At 42.1% G+C, this 21,306-nt stretch overlaps 1 protein-coding gene across 1 annotated transcript in view; it reads right to left on the reverse strand.

The window, feature by feature from the left end:
• LOC127417953 (regulator of G-protein signaling 14-like) overlaps positions 1-16,683 on the reverse strand; it is a 28,522-nt gene extending 11,839 nt beyond the window's left edge. The window contains exons 1-8 of the mRNA XM_051658245.1: positions 16,551-16,683; positions 10,109-10,130; positions 9,105-9,271; positions 5,119-5,211; positions 4,508-4,651; positions 2,567-2,734; positions 2,267-2,345; positions 1,884-1,987 (exon numbers count right to left, since the gene is read on the reverse strand). Coding sequence (XP_051514205.1) covers positions 1,884-1,987; positions 2,267-2,345; positions 2,567-2,734; positions 4,508-4,651; positions 5,119-5,211; positions 9,105-9,271; positions 10,109-10,130; positions 16,551-16,595 — 822 coding nt within the window. The 5' untranslated portion in view covers positions 16,596-16,683. The remainder of the gene's footprint in view (positions 1-1,883; positions 1,988-2,266; positions 2,346-2,566; positions 2,735-4,507; positions 4,652-5,118; positions 5,212-9,104; positions 9,272-10,108; positions 10,131-16,550) is intronic.
• Between the last annotated feature and the right edge of the window lie 4,623 nt (positions 16,684-21,306).

Below are 21,306 nucleotides of genomic sequence, written 5' to 3' on the forward strand. Positions count from 1 at the left end.
CGTATAACTGAGAACCAACTGAAATACTCCAAGTTTAAATAAACGTTTCAATGCAAAGAGGAACTTGACGCTAGATTTGATTATTATGACTGATAAACGCCCCCTATTTTTAACCTAATGCCCCCCTTACTACTAATTTGCTTTCAGTGCCCCCTGGCATCCTTTGAACGCCCCCGGTGAGAACCCCTGCATTAGATCTTTTTAACAACTTTTTTTTTTTTTTTTTTTGTAATTATAACAGGTTTTGTACTTCTTTTTTTAACTTATTTTTAAAAATATACTTTTTTATTGATAAAAGGATTACTTGAATTGAGCTTATAACGGGCCAGTGGAAGGCACTCCCTGCGGAAAATAAATAAATAATAATAATTACATAAATTAATAACCACCTGCTTGATCTAAACAAAAAAGGTGTCATTTAAAAGCTTAAAATCTGGACTATACAATGCGTATTCCTCAAAGAGTGTACATGGAAAGACGTCGCACAAAAGGGCGCTCAACACACATTGTGTGTGTGTGTATGAGAGTGTGTGTGTGTGTGTGTGTGCACATGTCCGAGGACTTTGCTCATCTAAAGGATTGGGATGCTCCAAAAATGTAATATTTCTATATTTTGTAGTCTAATCCATTAAATTCCAATGGCCGGTCTTTTTTGACCAGGAACACAACAAGTGTAACAAAGTGAAATAAATAAAAAAACAGGTGTTTTTTAGATAGCATATTTGAACAATGTCAAGGAATTTTATTCCAACTGGATTAAGTTAAAAAAAAAGTTGTCCTGGTCAAAATGACCGTAACGCAACATAAGGGATAAATCCTTTCTGCAAAATACAAATTTTGATTGTCCAACAAAATCAGTACCGAAAATGCCAAAAAATAGTCCAATTGTGTCTGGGCCTAGACTAATCTAAACACTCATATTCATCATCGCATTTATGTGCACATTGGACATGTCTTTGATTACAACAGTTGCAAAGCTCTGTCGCAAAAATTTTTTCGCTAATTGTGCAGCCCTATCATGAAATCCTATATACTTAAATGTAGAAAAGTGTGTAGAACAATAATGAATTCAGACTCCATTTAAACTTTGTTTTGTAGATTACGTCAGCCTTAGGTGTGCCAAGTATTTTTTTATTTTATTTTCAAAATGTATTTATTTAATTTATTTCCCCTTCATAATATATCATCAAAATGTATTAACTTGGTCAGCCTGTGCAATGACTTTCCATTTTGGCTGATGTCACAGAGCCATGTTGAATATCATGTTTCACTCAGTCACAATACGAAAGTAAAACAGATTGTGAACACATGTTTGTGTTTCAAGTCAAAATCTTCTACCTTACAGAATCTAAATTAAAGTGATTTATGTTCAGTGGAGAGGAGACTTTCCAGGGAGGCAAATATGTAAATCAGTATTGAAAGATCAAACCAATGAAATATTGCAATTAAGGGTTTAAATATAATGTTTTATGATATGTTTTTTGCTGGTAATTTACACATGATCCTCTCGTTCAGTTTTTCACGTTTTTGATCTTCCATTGACTTATTTCATTGATATTTTGGCAAATTTTGAAAGTTTCTTTTCACCTGTCGCATTAACGACAAGCAGGTTTGATGACGCATAACTGATTGGCTTGATTGGTTCCCTCTGATAATGAGTGGTTATGAACTCATTTGAATATCTATTTTGACTGGTCAGTTTACTAACGTCTTTATGCCGTCACCCTCCTCTGGCATTCATATCAATTCATACAGTGATTAAAACTCATCTTGGCTTCTGCGCATGAAAGAAATATAAATAGAAGTAACGCTTTTCCATTAAAGCATCTACGTTTAGTAAGTTAGAATGAGGAAATTTCAACAGTTTAGTTTGTTGAAGATACCTCAGTTCGACCGAACCCAGACATTAACTCCAGACTGTTGTTAGACTTCACAGAGATCTGGGACTCTTTACGAGACACTGTCGCATGCTGGTACGACACGTCAGCTGAAAAACAACAGAAACGTCATTAGAAACCTTGCAGTATTATTACCAACAGTTCATGAAGCATGTTATCTGCTAAGAGATCTCATACAGCATTTGTGCAGACACTATTAACACACACAGGTTTTGAAACTTTGACAAGTGGCTAAACACAGATGAGACACATGCAAACAGAAGCCTTGGGCAACTTGTCATGCATCTTCACTTCATAAAACAGAGCTCAGTGGTAAACACCACAAAAGACAAGACAGATAGTGAAGTTATTGCTTAGTCAGCTGGTACCTCCCCATGATCCTCTCTTCTCTAACCTCTTCTTCCTGTTGCTCTTACTGTCTGATGATGGTACTTTCAACTCAACACTCTGTTATCGAGTAATGAACACATTAAAACTTTCACTTTTAAATGTGGTTCACAATTTATCACTCATTGACACATCATCACATTCCCACTTTGGACTGGAAAACATTCTCACCCAATTACAGACTACACTACTCCATGTTTTTACAATGCTATTTTCTCACTTTGAGGTAATATTTAAAAGTAATTCATGTCTCAAAGAAAATTGAAAGAAATAACCGTTACCTTCCTGTTATTAGGTGGCGTTGCGCTGTTTTTGGAACCTTTGCTCTTGGGCTCCGGGGATCCGATGTTTGGCAGAGGACGGCCCTCCACACATGCCAGCATGCAGTTCTGGTACAGCGGAGAGCGGACGAACCTCGTGTAGCTGTCCATTTTCATTAGCTTGAAGATCTGCGGCAAGACAAAGGAATAAATCCCTTTTAAAAAATCTATCTTGAATAAATCAATTGAAGTTATCCCAAAGTTGCCACATAGGTCTGGGCGTTTTTTAGATTTTTTTTATTCATTCGGATTTGCGTTTTGATACAATTTTTTTTTTAATCGAGGTTTTGCATAAAAATACTGCAAACGCTATAGTTAGATACGTTGTCAATCCATTCGTTGTAATATCACATGGTTATTTCATTTATAAATAAAGTTTCACTCAATAATCAGCGAAAAATCCTGATTAGTCAACAAAAGTAGTGAAGTAATCCACTACAGAGTGCCAATTACTTTTCTAAAATTGTAATCAGATTACTAATTACTCTACTTTAAACTGCTTTCTAAAACCTCTACCACTTCAAACAGTTTAAAATAATATCTGCATTTCCTCCTCATCCATTGACTTACACATTCAACTGTCACAGAAACGCATTTAGACATCTTTATGAACGCAATTCATGTTTTAAAAGTATTCCACATTGTAGATGCAGTTATACAAAATGTGTGCCAATACCGATATTCGATTATTTAGATCTACATCTGCCGATACCGATCATTTAGTGGTTCTAGGCCAAAGGTCCGACACAATTACCGCCCCCTTTTGATTGACAGGAAATAATCGGTCCAGGTCATTGGATGTTTTTATCCGATTCGTCATCCGATGCCCAATAGTATGAGCGCCTGCAGGATTTCATTTGAGGGTATGCACATAAATCTGACTAAAGTTAACCTTATTTGTAGGGGGGTCTGAGGGCATGCTGCACCAGAAGATTTATTTATTTATTTTTATTTTTTTGCAAAAACACCAAAGCATTCAATTCTGGTGACTATGAGAGAAGCATTTATTCCTTGAGTATGTGTAGCACTGGCTAAAGCTTAAAAGACAGTAACCGTTCAGAGCAATGCGTTCCCGCGCTAAAAAAGCAAGATGCAGCGCAACGACAAGAGCAGAACACAGGTGTCTTGAGATGCATTTTTAACAGATGAAGTTCTTTTTAAATTACAGGGTGTCTAAACATGCAGCGCTCCTGTGAGAGATGCTAAAAACATAGTAAAAGTGACGTTGTGGTCAAAAACATCCATCTAGCGAATGTTTATGGAAAACAATAAAACAAAAAGAGCAAGCGGACACAAAAACAAGTTCAGTGTGAACAGCCCCTTATTCTCATGACACAGCACTTGCTTAAGTTTTTCAAAGTTACCTCTTAAAAAACAGCATTTTGTTTCAGTTGACGCTCCAAATGTTTCACTGAAAAGAACAGATTCAGAATGATTCATTCACGAATTGCAGATGGGTATTACTGACAAAATACGGGACACACTTCATGATTACTGAAATATTCTTAAAGTAAATGTTTCTCAGGTCAGTCGGAGCGCTCATGGTATGCACAGTGCGTACGGCCGTACAGCTTGCAGGTGCCACTACTCAATAGTGCAGATAATTGCTTTAGTGGACAATACCGATGATTGGCAGATGCATCTTTAATTCTATGTAATTATTATCAGTAGCAGTATAAATAAATATTTAAGAAATATGCGTAACCAACGTAATGCAACTGTGAAGTAATTGAAAATCAGTACTTCTCTAAGGACAAGAGTTTAAAATGTAATCAGTTACACTACTTTTTTGATAAACATTTTTTTTATATTATAGTAACTAATTACTTCCTAATCATATTAAACCCAACACTGATTTCATGATGTATGATTTTGGTCAGATCGCCGACCCCTTGATTGTACCTGTTGCTGCGCTTTATTGAACATGTCAGGTGTGGGCATCTCCAGGGCGCTCTCTTCCATCTGGGCTGTATCATCGATATTAACCGCATGCAGAGAGCTTTCAGACAGAAAAATGTCGTAGATGGAGCGGGCCTCTTTTTTGAGCTGAGGGGAGATATTTAACAGTTTTATTGATATTTAGAGAATTACCAGCTTCAGTAGCCTCTGATTTCCTGTTATAACTGCTTAAACAATACACAAGATTCAAGACAAACAGAGAACAAAGCACAAAATGAACACCAATACAAACACTCCAAACCTATCCAAAAATGTTACTTGTAGTGAACGCAAAACCCAGTAATGTTGTAGTTATAGCCTAATTATAACAGAGTAAGGCCGGCTAACACAAAGACAAATTTGTAATATTTATCGACGTACAACCGTTCCATGACTTCACAGAATGGCAACATAAACTTAAAACGGGGATCAATCCTTTAACTTCAATGTTTCTTTGTTTCAATTTTTTCTAAATTCTAAACCATTGTTTATTTCTAGATTTAAATGGGATTTAGATAGCTAATTCTCAGTGTAATCTCAGACTTTTAGACCGCACTGTATAGACACTTGCCTACCTCATCCAGTTTGGTCGGTGGGATTTTCTTGAATTTTTGACAGGCTTCGTAGAACAGGATATTCTCTGCGCTCACCTCTGATCTAAGAAACTCCTGAGAGAGTTTGCGTTTGCAGCCGGACCAACAGAAAGAGAAAAGCAAAACACTTTAATGCCTCACACATGCAATTTACAGAGGAGTGATGTGTAAATGATTTTTTCACAGCTGAATGCCCCTGCTTTCTTATCACCATGATCAGTAACATTTGTGAAATGACTAGCTACATGCACACACAAAACCAGCTAGTTTCAACAACCCATAATGCAGATTTAGTTTTCAGGCTGAGAGATTTTGCTATATGAAATGCAACTTTCTTATCCTAAGTATGAGCAGTAGTAATAGTGATGCGTGTGATAGTAATGCAAACTAGAGGTAGACCGATATATCGGTTTTATATCGGTAATTAGTGCCAATAGTTGTTTTTGGGAACAATAATCGATGCCGATAGCTTTTTTTCCCCTATTGTTATTCCAACGTGTTCCTCTGTGTCCATTTCTGGAGGATTCTACAGTTAGAACAGCTTGGTTCTGTAAAATAACAGCAGCCTCTATACATCTCGTTGGGATTTGCGGTATCTAAATCTTTCATCATTGACAATATTCATCCATATTTTTATCCTCACTTCAGTGCATATTTTGTTATTTTGATTAGACAATCAAGTTTTAAATGGGAGCGAGGGCATGCAGAAGAAAATTGTGACTATATGGAACGTGCCCTGTCAGCACATCCATTGTGTCTCCCCATTCATATCTTGTGAATAATAATAAACCTTTTTCTTCATTTCATCTGGTAAAATATATACACTGGTGTCAAAACGTTTGGAATAATGTACAGATTTTGCTGTTTCGGAAGGAAATTGGTACTTTAATTCACCAAAGTGGCATTCAACTGATCCCAAAGTATGGTCAGGACATTACTGATGTAAAAAACAGCACCATCACTATTTGAAAAAAAGTAATTTTTGATCAAATCTAGACAGGCCCTATTTCCAGCAGCCATCACTCCAACACCTTCTCCTTGAGTAATCATGCTAAATTTATAATTTAGTATTAGAAAATCACTTGCCGTTATATCAAACACAGTTGAAAGCTATTTGGTTTGTTAAATGAAGCTTAACATTGTCTTTGTGTTTGTTTTTGAGTTGCCACAGTATGCAATAGACTGGCATGTCTTAAGGTCAATATTAGGTCAAAAATGGCAAAAAAGAAACAGCTTTCTCTAGAAACTCATCAGTCAATCATTGTTTTGAGGAATGAAGGCTATACAATGCTTGAAATTGCCAAAAAACTGAAGATTTCATACAAAGGTGTACACTACAGTCTTCAAAGACAAAGGACAACTGGCTCTAACAAGGACAGAAAGAGATGTGGAAGGTCAGATGTACAACTAAACAAGAGGATAAGTACATCAGAGTCTCTAGTTTGAGAAATAGACGCCTCACATGTCCTCAGCCGACAGCTTCATTGAATTCTACCCGCTCAACACCAGTTTCATGTACAACAGTAAAGAGAAGACTCAGGGGTGCAGGCCTTATGGGAAGAATTGCAAAGAAAAAGCCACTTTTGAAACAGAAAAACAAAAAGAAAAGGTTCGAGTGGGCAAAGAAACACAGACATTGGACAACAGATAATTGGGAAAGAGTGTTATGGATCTTAACCCCATTGAGCTTTTGTGGGATCAGCTAGACTGTAAGGTGCGTGAGAAGTGCCCGACAAGACAGTCACATCTATGGCAAGTGCTACAGGAAGTGTGGGGTCAAATGTCACCTGAGTTTACTCTCCACCCTGTCCTCGCTGGGCATCACAGGAACTGTGCTTGACTGGTTTAATTCCTATCTCTCAGGTAGGTCCTTCAAGGTAGCCTGGAGAGGTGAGGTATCCAAGCCACATCAGCTAATTACTGGGGTACCTCAGGGATCAGTGCTTGGGCCACTTCTCTTCTCTATATACACAACATCACTGGGACCCATCATTCAGGCACATGGTTTCTCTTACCACTGCTACGCCGGTGACACACAGCTCTACTTGTCTTTCCAGCCCAACGACACCACAGTGACTGCTCGAATCTCTGCCTGCCTGGCAGACATCTCGGCTGGATGAAGGAACACCACCTGCAACTTAAACCAGCCAAAACCGAACTCCTTGTCTTTCCAGCCAACCCTCCTGTTGAACACAACATCACCGTGCAGCTGGGTTCAACTACAGTAACGCCTTCCAAAACAGTTAAAAATCTAGGGGTAACCATCGATGACAAAGTAAATTTCACAGATCACATCTCAAAGACCACAAGATCATGTAGATTTACACTCTACAATATCAGGAAGATAAGACCCTTCCTCTCTGAACATGCCACACAACTTCTTGTTCTGTCACTTGTAATAACTAGACTGGACTACTGTAACACTCTCATTGCAGGCCTCCCTGCATGTGCAATTAGACCCCTGCAAATGATCCAGAATGCAGCAGCACGTCTGGTCTTTAATGAACCAAAGAGAGCGCATGTTACACCACTCCTTGTCTCTCTCCACTGGCTGCCGGTTGATGCAAGTATCAAATTCAAGGCTCTGATGCTGGCATACAGAACAGTCACTGGGTCTGCTCCAGCATACCTAAAATCATTTCTGCAGAGCTACACGCCCACTAGAAGCCTGTGGTCAGCTACGGAACATCGCCTTGTTGTACCAACACAAAGAGGCACCAAAACACTTTCCCGGACTTTCAGCTTCATCATACCACATTGGTGGAATGAACTTCCCAACTCCATCCGTGAAGCTGACTCACTCTCTGTCTTCAAAAAACGACTCAAAACACATATTTTCCACAAGCACTTAACCAGTCACAAACAAAAAGTGCTTGTTGCACTTTAATCTGTTTTGAATTTCTACTATTCTGATGCTAGTGAAACTTTGTAATATGGCACTTTTCGTACCACTGTCTCCTTAAGATGATTCGCTTATGTTTTCCTCTTTTGTTAGTCGCTTTGGATAAAAGCATCTGCCAAATGAATAAATGTTTATGTAAATGAGTATCTGGACAAACAGACAGCTAGAATGCCAAGGATCTGCAAAGCTATCATTGCTGCATGTGGAGGATTTTTTGACTCTTTGAAATAGTTTAAGAAGTTCTGAAAGTTTTTTCAAATTGTAATGGTCATTTTTCATGTTATTTATGTCTTGGCTATACATTATGATCAGTTGAATGCCACTTTGGTGAATAAAAGTACCAATTTCTTTCCATAAGAGCAAAATCTGTACATTATTCCAAACTTTTGGCCGCCAGTGTACATGTACAAAACCCTTCATCTGGTGAACATATAGGCTATAAAAGCTTAATTTGGATAACACTTAAATGTAGAGCATTGTAATAGAGTCAAGTCTCCTTAATTTTAAAATAAGAGTCCCTGGTGTGTTTTCGGGCTTGTTTATAGTTTTTTCTGATTATTATTGGGATTTTGGTTGAACAATAGACTACATCTGGTATTTTATTCATTTTGGACTCTTGCTGCCTCTGTGTCTGTGCCCATCATCGTAAGGAAGGACAAATATGCTTTTTTTTTTTAAATGATTTATTTATAAATCTAATTTAAAAACAATCATCTGATTAATCGGTTATCTGCTTTTTCCACCACCTTAGTTAACGGTAACGGCAAAATCTACTATCGATTAACCTCTAACACAGACACCACTAATAAAAATCATATAAGTTGTGATGGTCTGCTGTCAATCATACAGTTAACATGGGCAATCCTGTATTGGACAAAACATCCAATTCTGCAAACTAAATTAAAAAACTAAATTTTGTGACAACGACTACAACAAATCTAATTTATATCTCTGATGTCATCTGTATGGTGTGCAAAACATTTTTGTAAGGCATTGAACGACCCATATGAAAATGCTTGTACTAAAATAAGAACTGAAATGTTGTGCAAGGTGTGCAGAATCTTACGGTAAAGTAGCGCACACCAACATGGTCTTCCAGCAGGCGTTCAAAACACACCGCCCAGCTGACCACCCTGCTGGCAGGACCGTCGGGACTCTGAGGTCCACCCGACTGGCTCGAGCTCTCCGACAGACTGGAGCTGCTGCCACTGCTGGACAACTTCAAGTTAAGTTCTGTACACAAATTATTTTTTAACAAATAAAGTTTAATGACTGCAGTAAGTTCCTATTGACACTTGTACATTGAATGCAACAGCAAGCAAAGACTAAATCTGTGGTTCTCAGCTGGTGCGTAACAACTCCGTTCTGACTGGGTGACGAAAAGCAGGGGGGAAAAAACAAGGATGAATACAAATAATGCACAGCAACTAACCGTATAATTTTGTATTGTTAGGAGGGAAGAAAAATAAATAGGCTTTTCAACTTTTTAAAAGGGAGAAGAATACACTTCATCTCTCTTTTGTTGCTGATGTCAACGCTGTGCATTCAGTCAAACTCTACAGCACAAATTTTTCTCTCATTGGATAGACGCTAACCAAATTAGACAGACGCCAGCAGGGACAGGTGGCGTGACAAGCCCTCATCCTGAAAAACCATTGACCAAACTGCACAAAGTAAAAAAACAATATATGCTCCACTGTACATTAAATATGGGTTCACTTGTGACAGTGATAAACATGGTTTGATAATACATTAATAAATTTATCTTAAGGACATTTTTGTTCACTTAAGTACAATGAATGATTTTGATATTGTGTTGGGTCACCAGTTAATGTCTAATGTAAAATCTGGGTCCTGAACATGGGGGGTCTAAGGGGGGCACTTTTGGCCCCTCAGAAACTTCTAACACCCCCTTCCCGCTCTGATGAAAAGACAACCCCTTGCCCGCCCTAAAGATAAAAATGCCCCCCAAAGATCAAATCTTAGTACCAGCCCTGGTCCTGACGCAAAACCAGCTGAGAAACACTGGTCTAATTAAAAGTGTTTACTCTGTAAAGGCATTACACTTACCCCCATCAGAGACCGCTTGGGTCTGCAAAAGCAAACAAACAAATAAACAAACAGAATCAGTCTAGCATGAAATCAGTGGAGGCCTTAAATATCATACTTGTGAATTAAGGAAGGAAATGAATGGCAGGAAATCACATTTTAACAGCTGCATGTTTTTTTTTTTTTTTTAGTTGTACAGTAAGAAGACAAAACTTGCACAGGAAATAGGTGTGTTTGGCACTTACACTTCATAAAAGATGTGACTTAGTTTATCCTGAACTGTCATGTCATATGTGAGCAAAAAATATTTTGAAACATCCTGTGGGGTTCACTCAGCTGACAATCTGCTTGGCAGTCCAGGCATCAGGAAAGCATGCTTGATTAGAATTCTCATCTCCATGGTAACAGAGGAAACCTAATTGCTAAATAATCATTTTCTTATTTGCTCAAATTGTCATGCATTAAAGAAATGGTTTACCCCAAAAATTTAAATAATGTCTTTACAACACTTTTCCACACAATGACAATTCAAAGTGATTTCCAAAAAGGACAAAACACACCATAAAACTACCATAAAGATGGTCCATGTGACTGTGTGCTACATTTAGAAGAGGAGAGAGTTTAAGTGAATTATGGTTGACAGCTTTGTGACTTTCAGTAATTTTCTCTCACAAAGTGATCGCAGCTTCAGAAGACTTGGAAAAGAGCATCCGCCCACTTTTTTAGCCACGTTGGAAGTTATTTCAAATTTATTTTTGCAGTAGGGATTTCATAAAAGTCTATATAAGCGAGTTCTAAGCCATGAACCAAACCAACCATGCAGCTTCGAGATGAACCACAACATTACAAAACAATTTTGAGGCAAAAAAGTACTTGAAAATCGGACATAACAAAAAAAGGTACAAGACTGTGTACTTAACGTATTTAATGAGGGCAAGAACTATAACCAACAGTTCAGAGTAGATTACTTCTGAAATGTAATCCATTACTGATTACAGTTTAAGTCGTTTTGGCAGCGGGGGCGTGGTCGAGCATCCGTCGGGAGAGAGAGAGCGGTAAGAATGCATACACCTGAGCCAAATTATGACTAACACCTGTCTCTAATTGTAGTGAGATTGGGGAGAGTGGCATAAAAGGACCATGCCAGCGCCAGATCGAGAGAGAGAGAGACTGGGTCGAGAGCCTTACGGTGTGTGAAGCTGATGTGTTATTGTGAAGCTGTAAACCAGAGAAGTGGTCAATTAAAAGTTTCCTACCTGTGTTTGAAGAATCCAATTCCCAGTGTCCTTCCTTGTTACAGTCATGTAATTTGAAATCAGTACCAGATTACATTTCAGAAGTAAACTACTCTGCACTGTTGGAATTTTTTAGATTACACTTTAAAGTAATGTAATCTGATACATTTTGGATTACTTGCATATTTTCATAAAAATCTACTCATTAATTCTAAATGTATTAAGTACATTGAACACTCCTTTCATTAAACATTTGTAAACATAAAATCGTACAGAAACTTGCTATTTGTCTGTTTCGGAGTAAAACAAAGATGCTTAAAGGGTCATTAAAACTAACACTATGTGTCTCAAGATGCATGCATGTAAGAACATGCATGTAACATCAGTATTATTTTTCTATTTATATTTGTAGCCAAACGTTTGTCAAACCACCTAGAGGCCTAAATGCATATGACTCTAGTGCTCAAGAAGTCTGATGCTATCTGTGTTGTCTAACTAATTAACTAAATTAAATGATTATTTTTTCAACATATTTTTGAAAATAATTATGAATCGTTCCAAAATAATCAAATTGTCAGGGTTCTGCCCTTAGTTTTGGGTTTTTTCCTCTTTGTGGCAGAGCCCTGAGATGTATGTGTTCTATGTCTGTTTTATGTCTTGTGTCTGGATTCATCCACTTCGGTTGGTTTGATTTACTTACTCTGTGGCTGAATCCAGGCACTTGTGTTTTGTCTCATGCAGTGTGAATGCATTTGGGTTTGTGTTTTAACATTCTCTTGTGCATTCATGTCTGTCTTCAGTGATGACCTGCCCTCTTGTTTGCCTTGTTATCTGTCTGATTATTAGTTGATTGTTCTCACTTGCCCACTCGTTATCTCCTTGTTTTCTTCCCTATTTAACCCCATTGTGTTTTTTGTCTTGTGCCAGTTCATTGTGGAATGCATTGTGGATTATTCCCTGTTAGGTGTCTGTCAATCAGTTCCTGTCCTGTCCAGTCCAGTCCAGTCCTGTTTGTCTAATTCCAGCCCTGCTCCAGCCTGTCATCTAGTTTGTTTCCCTGGACTGTGTTTTTCTCCTTCTGAGTTGTTTTTGTTATATTTTTTTGTATTAATAAAAGCCCATTGAATTGCCTCCTGCATTTGGGTCCTTCCCTCACTTCAAACCTGACAGAACGAACTGGCCTTATTTGGACCCAGCAGAGACAATATGGGCATCTTCCTCTTCCTATCTCCCAGCCAACAAAGTTCGAGCAACCAGCGGTTGGTCCAGCTCAACCAGCTCTATTCCCTCCGAGAAGGGGAGTGTGATGTTAGATTTCACCTGCAATTTCCTCATTGCGGTGGATGAGCTGGATCTCAGCAAGGCTGAGCTTAAGGACATTTTTAATATCTGCCTTAAGGACCCTCTTGGTTCCTGGAAGATGGGAAGGCTGGGGTTTCTTTCTTGTTGGGAGTTTGTGGGTTACATTCACCACCATAAGGAGTGGATAACCCCTGAATATGGGTGGCCTCCCTCCTTTAACACCCACACTCTCTAAGTTAGTCAGAGCCCCAGTCCTCCAATGACCTATAAACAGTGGAGGAAGAACGGCATGGCCTTGGAGCCAGCTGCTGCGGCAGTGGCCATGACTGGAGCAGTTCTTCTCACCGCCCGGAAGAGTAGGAGGAGGAGAGGGGCACCTACTCCTCTACTGCTGCCTGCACTCATGGCCACGGAGGCTATTTCCCTGCCACTGCCAGTGTCCAAGGCCATGGATACCGTTCCGCTGCCAGCGTCCACGCCCACGTAGGCCTTTCCCCTGCCGCTGCCAGTGCTCACGGCCACGGAGGCCTTTCCCCAGTCTCTACCAGTGCTCATGGCTATGGAGGCCGTTCCCCCTTCCCTGCCAGCGCACACGGTCATGGAGGCCGTTCCCCTGCAGCTGCCAGCATTCACAGCCACGGAGGCTATTCCCCTGCCCCTGTCAGCGCTCAAGGCCATGGAGGCCATTCCCCAGGCGCTGCCAGCATTACTGACCACTGCAGCCTTCAACGAGCCTGTCCTGTTCCCTATGGTCATCGAGTCTGTCCAGTTCCCTGTGGCCATTGACGAGCCTGCCCAGTTCCCTGAGATCATTGAGCCTGCCCAGTTCCCTGCGGTCCCTGCCTGACCCCTACCCAACGGCCTTCGCCCTGCCTGACCTCATCCCTGTCCTCAATCCTCCTTCCTGGCCGCTGGACCCCACACACTTCCTCAAGTCTCCTCCCAGGCCACCAGACCCCACCCCCTACCTGGATCCTCTTCCTAGGTCACCGGACCCCGCTCCCTACCTGAAGCCTCCTCCCAGGCTGCCCGACCCCACCCCCTTCCTGGACCCTCTTCTCAGGCTGCCTGACCCCACTCCCTATCTTGAGACACCTCCCAGGCCGCCTGACCCCGCCCCCTACTTTGGTCCACCTCCCAGACCGCCAGATACAACCCCCTACCTGGACCCTCCTCCCAGGCCGCATGACCCTGCCCCGTACCTGATGCCCACTACCCCCCTTGGTCTGTTCTGATGGTGCTACCATGGAATTTTCTGCTTGTGCCAGTTCGTAGTGGAATGTATTGTGGATTATTCCCTGTTAGGTGACTTTCAGTTGGGTCCTGTCCTGTTTGTCTGATTCCACCCCAGCCCATCATCTGGTTTGTCACCCTGGACTGTGTTTTTCCCCTTCGGGGTAGTTTTTGTTTGTTTTTGTTATATTTTTGTATTAATAAAATCCCATTGAATTTTTCACCATGCACTGTAATCATTAGGTAAAGAATCGGAAATTAGGCGAATTGTAGTCAGAGCAAATATTTACAGCCCTAATAATCAGTAAATTACTAAGTTATTGCCGTTGGCTGATTGGTAGTAATCAAAAATGTAATCCTGTAATGCTTTAAAAAGTAACTAATCCAATTATGCATATAATTGCACAGTACGTGATTTTTGTAATCCGATTATAAAATGTGAAATGTAATGCAAATTACAGGTAATCTGTTTCTACCCAGCACTGCCCATGAAGCATTGCAAATGACATAAACGAATGAAAGATGATGGAAATATACTGCATAAAACTACAGATTTTAAAGGGGTCATGACGTCCTTTTTTATTATTTTATTATTTGAGTTCCTTGAGGTTCACTTCTAATATTAGTAAAGTTTTTTGCACAAAAAAACAGTCATATATCTGTAAAGCATGATAATTTTCCACCCTCATTCTGAGCCTCTGTCAGAAACGCTGTTTTGGTGCTGCTTCTTCTTTAAGACTTGACAGTAAACGCCCACTGTTCTGACTAGCTCTCTGCTCTTGACTGACCTGCTCTCTCCATGCCATCTCACTACTCACCGCTACTGGGCGGGGCTGTGGAGGTGATAAGGTAAAGTAGGTGTTGATGTGTTGTTGCGGAGGCAGTCAGATGCAAATGTCTACCACAGTGTGACATCACAATGTGGAGGAAGAAGAGAACGAGTCATTTTGGCTGCTTGGTTTAAACAAATGCTCTTTTTGCAGTAAGGAAGTTTTGAGTTCTGAAATTTACAAGATTTTTTTATAGTACAATAACCTCTTATATGTCAAAATATCAAGGACAATTTGATTCCTCATGTCATGACCGCTTTAAGGTTTTGACTATGAGTATAGAAACTATATATTTTAAGTTTATTGCAAAATATTCAGATACAAATAAGTAGTTTGAGATGGTAGTGAGACAGACTCGACTGCGTTATTCACAGTGCATCATGGAAATGGGTGGTCGCTGCAGAGCTCTTGTACCGTGGATTGTTTGCTGGGATTTTCTGATTGGTGGATCTTTCTCTTCGTGGTTCACGTGTAGTATAGTTCTTCATCACAAATTCAGCCATTACAAAAATGTTTTATTTTTTATTTTTTTGTGGTTAAAATAACACAGACTGGAGGCTTTAGCAGAAGCATTTACCATCGAATGACAACCTTGGAGCTCACGGCATGTCTGTCTTTATATGTATATAAATTATCATTAAAAATAAACTCTCAGAAAATGAGGGGGACTGGGAAGCTGGGAAGCGAGTATTAATGCTGACTAACACCCCTGGAGTCGCGAGTTCGAATCCAGGGCGTGCTGAGTGGCTCCAGCCAGGTCTCTTAAGCAACCAAATTGGCCCAGTTGCTAGGGAGGGTAGAGTCACATGGGGTAACCTCCAAATGGTCGCGATTAGTGGTTCTCGCTCTCAATGGGGCGCGTGGTAAGTTGTGCGTGGATCGCGGAGGGTAGCATGAGCCTCCACATGCGGAGTCTCCGCGGTGTCATGCACAACGAGCCACGTGATAAGATGCGCGGATTGACGGTCTCAGAAGTGGAGGCAACTGAGACTTGAACTCCGCCACCCGGATTGAGGTGAGTAACCACGCCACCATGAGGACCTATTAAAGTAGGGGATAAAGATAAAAAAATAATGAATAAAATCTCAGAAAATGAAAGGGATTTTTACTTCCGGCACCAGACTGTTACACTCTGTAAGGCACGAGTCATGTGGAATACTCTTTATGATAGCCTACTTAAAATGGTGCTTTTTTTGGTCCTTTTTGGAGCTTGACAGACGTGGTCGCTGTATGGAAAAGAACATCATGAGCATTCTACAAATATTCAATGGAACTCTAGTGTTCCACCGAAAATAAAAACAATTTTAAAAAAACTTCATTGTTTGAAACAAGTTATTTAAAAGAGTAAAAATTACATAATTTACGTTTTTTGGGTTATCCATTTCTTTTAAATTCTTTTTTCAAACACACACACACAAACACACAGTCTCTTCTACAGTATATGGGCAGATGTAAAGACTCTCTCGCAGACTGTGGATATGACACAAGAATAGTTCAATGTTGTACAATGTATGACAATAGCAGCAAAACATCAGAGTTTCCGTGGAGCAAACCATTTGCTCATCTCTCTGTGCCACAATCGAAATTTCTCATTTTCTCCCGTAACAATGCCAGCCAAACACCACAATCCAGAATGTACCTTCTAGAGTCTAGACTGCATATATTCACACAGATATTTGGTTTATTGTGCTACTGAAACAGTTAGTTTGATATATTGACTTGTAAAGCAAGGATGTAACCACATATTCAGGATTGAAAATTTAAGAATCAACCACTGAAAAACCCACATCACTTCATCAATAATCTTTAAAGTTCTAGCTTTGAATTGGAGAAGAACCAATACGAAGGTCAAACTAGACTCACCATATGACCCGCTGGCACTGCCAGAGTTTTCATTTTCTTGGACATGGCAACATCAGTGTTGGGCTGACCGTACCCACGCCAAGAACTTCTCAAAAAACTTCTTCCCTCAACAGCTACACTGCCTGTCACCCCTCTTTCTCAGGGCTCTGTCATTTCCTGTTTCAAAGGGAAGTCTTACCATAGCAACACACCACAAGAGGAACTGTGGTTAACTCTGAAAAAAATCGTTCTTGACTCTATGCAACCCTGTATGTGCTACGAGACCAATGCTACGACCCACCTCTGCTTTTATCAACTCAAACAAGTGAATAGGCCAATGATAACTAAGTATCAACCACAATGGATAACCACAAACCATAAGGAGCCACAAATTTACTTAACCAGTAAAACCCACCAGCCTCTAGTTGCTGTTAAAATACAGTACTATAGGAAACGTAAAAATGCATAAAAACCACATTACAGTGGATTAATTTTTAAAAGCAAGTGGCCTGAGAACCTCTGATTTGAAATAATCGATTTTCTGTCAATATGTGATTGAGAAGAGATATTATGAAAGTGATATTAAAACCTCATGAAAATGTCTCAAAATAGTTTATTCACTTTTATCATCCAAAATTGTGCATTTCTGATTACCTTGAGCACATTTGTAAAACTAAGAATAAATATTATATAATTTCTGTATAGGCACATACTATAAAGTCTTGGCTAAAAAATAAATAAATAAAGCTATTAACAACAGCGGGGCATATTGTCACAATATATGGGGTAAGTTGTCACAATGATGCCATAAAACAGCCTGTTAAAGGCTTGTAGAGCTGAGGAGGGCAGGGCCGGGCTGGAATGAGACACACCCGGTCCCCAATCAGCCTGATGGGGCGCGCGAGGGATAAAGGCGGCCGGGGACGACAGTTCGAGAGAGAGAGAATTACAGACAGCTGTGCTGTGTTTTTAGTTGTGTGTTTTTGTTTAATAAATTATTATTTAAGTTGTCAAGCCGGTTCTCGCCTCCTCCTTTCCTCTAAACCCCCTTACACTGGTGCCGAAACCCGGGAAGGAGGAGGGATTCCCGTCGCAGAGTCCTCGACACTGCCGTCCACCCAGGGGAGCGCCGCTGCCGTCCGACGGGGGACGGAGTAGCCCGACTACCCGGATGCGGGGAACGGCCGCCGTCCGCGAGGCGAGTGGGGACGGGACTCCACGACCGCCTGGAGCGAGGGAGCCGCTGCCGGGGGCGGAGGAGTGCCCTGCCGTTCCCCGGGAACGCGGAGGGGTCGAGAGAAGACCGCCGTCCGCGGGGGGAGGAGGGAAGTGACTCCCCGACCGCCTGGAGTGGTAGGGCCGCTGCCAGGGGCGGAGGAGAGTCTCCACGGGACGCCGGGAACGCGGAGGGGTGTTCTGTCCGCTGGGGGTCGGAGGTCTGACTCCGGTCCGCCCGGGGAGGAGCGGCTGCAGTCCGCCTGAGAGGGTGGAGTAGTGATCGAGGACCACGCGACAGCGCATCAGAGAACCGGTGAGTTTCTTTTCTCTCTCTCCTCTCTCTCTCTCTGCCGCTCCGTGTTGGCCTTTCCCTCGCCATTTTGTGTTGTTTTTCTCCTCCCAGGTCGAGGAAGGCGGGGAGGACCCGCCCGGCAGTCGGGGCATGAGGCACGCCCCCCCCACCCCCCCCACCCGGCGGGTCCTCCCCGCCTTCCTCGACCTGGGAGGAGAAAAAACAACACAAAATGGCGAGGGAAAGGCCAACACGGAGCGGCAGAGAGAGAGAGAGGAGAGAGAGAAAAGAAACTCACCGGTTCTCTGATGCGCCATCGCGTGGTCCTCGATCATTACTCCACCCTCTCAGGCGGACTGCAGCCGCTCCTCCCCGGGCGGACCGGAGTCAGACCTCCGACCCCAGCGGACAGAACGCCCCTCCGCGTTCCCGGCGTCCCGTGGAGACTCTCCTCCGCCCCTGGCAGCGGCCCTACCACTCCAGGCGGTCGGGGAGTCACTTCCCTCCTCCCCCGCGGACGGCGGTCTTCTCTCGACCCCTCCGCGTTCCCGGGAACGGCAGGGCACTCCTCCGCCCCCGGCAGCGGCTCCCTCGCTCCAGGCGGTCGTGGAGTCCCGTCCCCACTCGCCTCGCGGACGGCGGCCGTTCCCCGCGTCCGGGTAGTCGGGCTACTCCGTCCCCCGTCGGACGGCAGCGGCGCTCCCCTGGGTGGACGGCAGTGTCGAGGACTCTGCGACGGGAATCCCTCCTCCTTCCCGGGTTTCGGCACCAGTGTAAGGGGGTTTAGAGGAAAGGAGGAGGCGAGAACCGGCTTGACAACTTAAATAACAATTTATTAAACAAATACCCAACCAAAAACACACAACTAAAAACACAGCACAGCTGTCTGTAATTCTCTCTCTCTCGAACTGTCGTCCCCGGCCGCCTTTATCCCTCGCGCGCCCCATCAGGCTGATCGGGGACCGGGTGTGTCTCATTCCAGCCCGGCCCCGCCCTCCTCAGCTCTACAAGGCTTTTCAGCAAAATTTAAACACAAAAATATAAAGCACAACACAAACTGAAATTGAGATTAATAAATAATGTGACAGCTTGTCCCAATAAAATGTGACAATTTGCCCTGACCAAATTTTTATGAAAAACACTCTTGTATCCATTTGTGCCATTGAACTATTCAGAAAGCATTCAAAATACTAAGATATACCCCTTTCATGTGGCAAGTAGTCTAGATCTCTCTTTAAAACAATTCAAAGAAAAGTCAAGTGTATTCTGGAAATTTAAGGGGCTCAATGATAAAATGAGGAGTGTTTCCTCTGAAAATCTAAGGAGGGTTTGGACACAAATGAATATGTAAATAAAACCACAGCAGGGTTACCAGCTGACTAGTTTTATTAAAGTACAAGAAAATTAAAAAAGTTGTAGCCTAATAATAACTTTGAAAAAAAAAAATAAAAATGTAACACTCACCTGGCACACACTCGTGCGCATCTTCAACTCGCAACACTTGCAGAACTTTATCTGTAAAGATCCTCCTCTGGCCAGGCAACTCTGACCTAAAGACCTTATTTCCACCATAATAGCTTATGCCTGCAGCAGAGATAACTGACCAGAGGTAATGTGAGTTTCCAGTTTTACATGTGTATTTGATTCTCACCTCCGCGCAGGTTAATGGATCATCAGCTAACGTGCAGCTAGGGTTTATGTCAGCAGCCATATCAACCTGTAGCTCAAGACAGGTTGCCCACTGAAGCTAAGCAGGATTGAGCTTGGTCAATACCTGGATGGGAGACCTCCTGGGGGAAAACTAAGGTTGCTGCTGGAAGAGGTATTAGGGAGGCCAGCAGGTGGTGCTCACCCTGTGGTCTGTGTGGGTCCTAATGTCCCAGTATAGTGATGGGGACACTTTACTGTAAAAAGGCACTGTCCTTTGGATGAGATGTTAAACTGAGGTCTTGACTCTCTGTGGTCATTAAAAATCCTAGAGCACTTCTTGTAAAGAGTAGGGGTGTAACCCTTGTGTCCAGGCTAAATTCCCCCATTGGCCCTTCTCAATCATGGCCTCCTAATGATCCCCATCCACTAATTGGCTCTATAACTCTACTTTCTCCTCTCCACCAATAGCTGGTCTGTGGTGAGGGTATTGGTATTGGTGCACTATGGCTGTTGTTGCATCATCCAGGTGGATGCTGCACACTGTTGGTGGTTGAGGAGAGTCCCCTGTTCACTGTGTAAAGCACTTTGAGTGTAGTGTCAGAAAAGTGCTATATAAATGTAACATTCATTCATTCATACCATGAACAACAGCACTACATGTTGGTTTCAGGTGAAATTGCTTTCCCAACATAATGAAGTAGATGTTTAAAGGCGCTCAAATAGATTTCTTCATAACAAGGGTCTGGGTCGCTACCCAGAAACCATTCACGTCAAGTTTACAGCTGAAGTGTTTTTTTTTTTCAATTTGGAATGCCCAATTTCCAATGCACTCTAAGTCCTCATGGTGGCGTAGTAACTCGCCTCAATCTGGGTGGCGGAGGACAAATCTCAGTTGCCTCCACATCTGAGACCATCAATCCGCAAATCTTATCACGTGGATTGTTGAGCGCGTTACCGTGGAGACCTAGTGCATGTGGAGGCTTCACTCTATTCTCCGCGGCATCCACGCACAACTCACCACGCGCCCCACCGAGAGCGAGAACCACATTATAGCGACCACGAGGAGGTTACCCCATGTGACTCTACCCTCCCTAGCAACTGGGCCAATTTGGTTGCTTACGAGACCTGGCTGGAGTCACTCAGCACACCCTGGATTCGAACTCGTGACTCAGGTAGTCACAGTTGAAGTGTTTTAACTTGACACGGTGTCTACAAAACACGACACATTAATCAGATATGTCAGTCTTGCGCATGTGTACAATTGAAAAACAGCGCGGATATACACAAAAGTACATTCGATGTTAACGACCACCTTGACTCGGTAAACGAAGGTGTTTGGGAGCGGCATGTCCTTTTTAGCCAATCAGAAACACAGTTTGCCTGTCTATCATTGTACGTTTCCATGTTTGATGACATTGGATCGGTTGACATATCGATAGAAGGCGGGATGCAGGATTTTAACAGAGAGTTTGTGGTTAGTGGAAAAGAGCGGGAAAAGGCTACGTCTCTCGACAGGCTAGCAAAATGGCTGAAATCACTTACAGCACATTTTAATGAACTCTATTACAGTTGTCTTCAGTGACTTACACACTAAAACTCATTTCAAGTTGAGCTAAA

Source organism: Myxocyprinus asiaticus, chromosome 27 (assembly GCF_019703515.2).
Source record: "Myxocyprinus asiaticus isolate MX2 ecotype Aquarium Trade chromosome 27, UBuf_Myxa_2, whole genome shotgun sequence".
Classification (NCBI taxonomy): Eukaryota; Metazoa; Chordata; class Actinopteri; order Cypriniformes; family Catostomidae; genus Myxocyprinus; species Myxocyprinus asiaticus.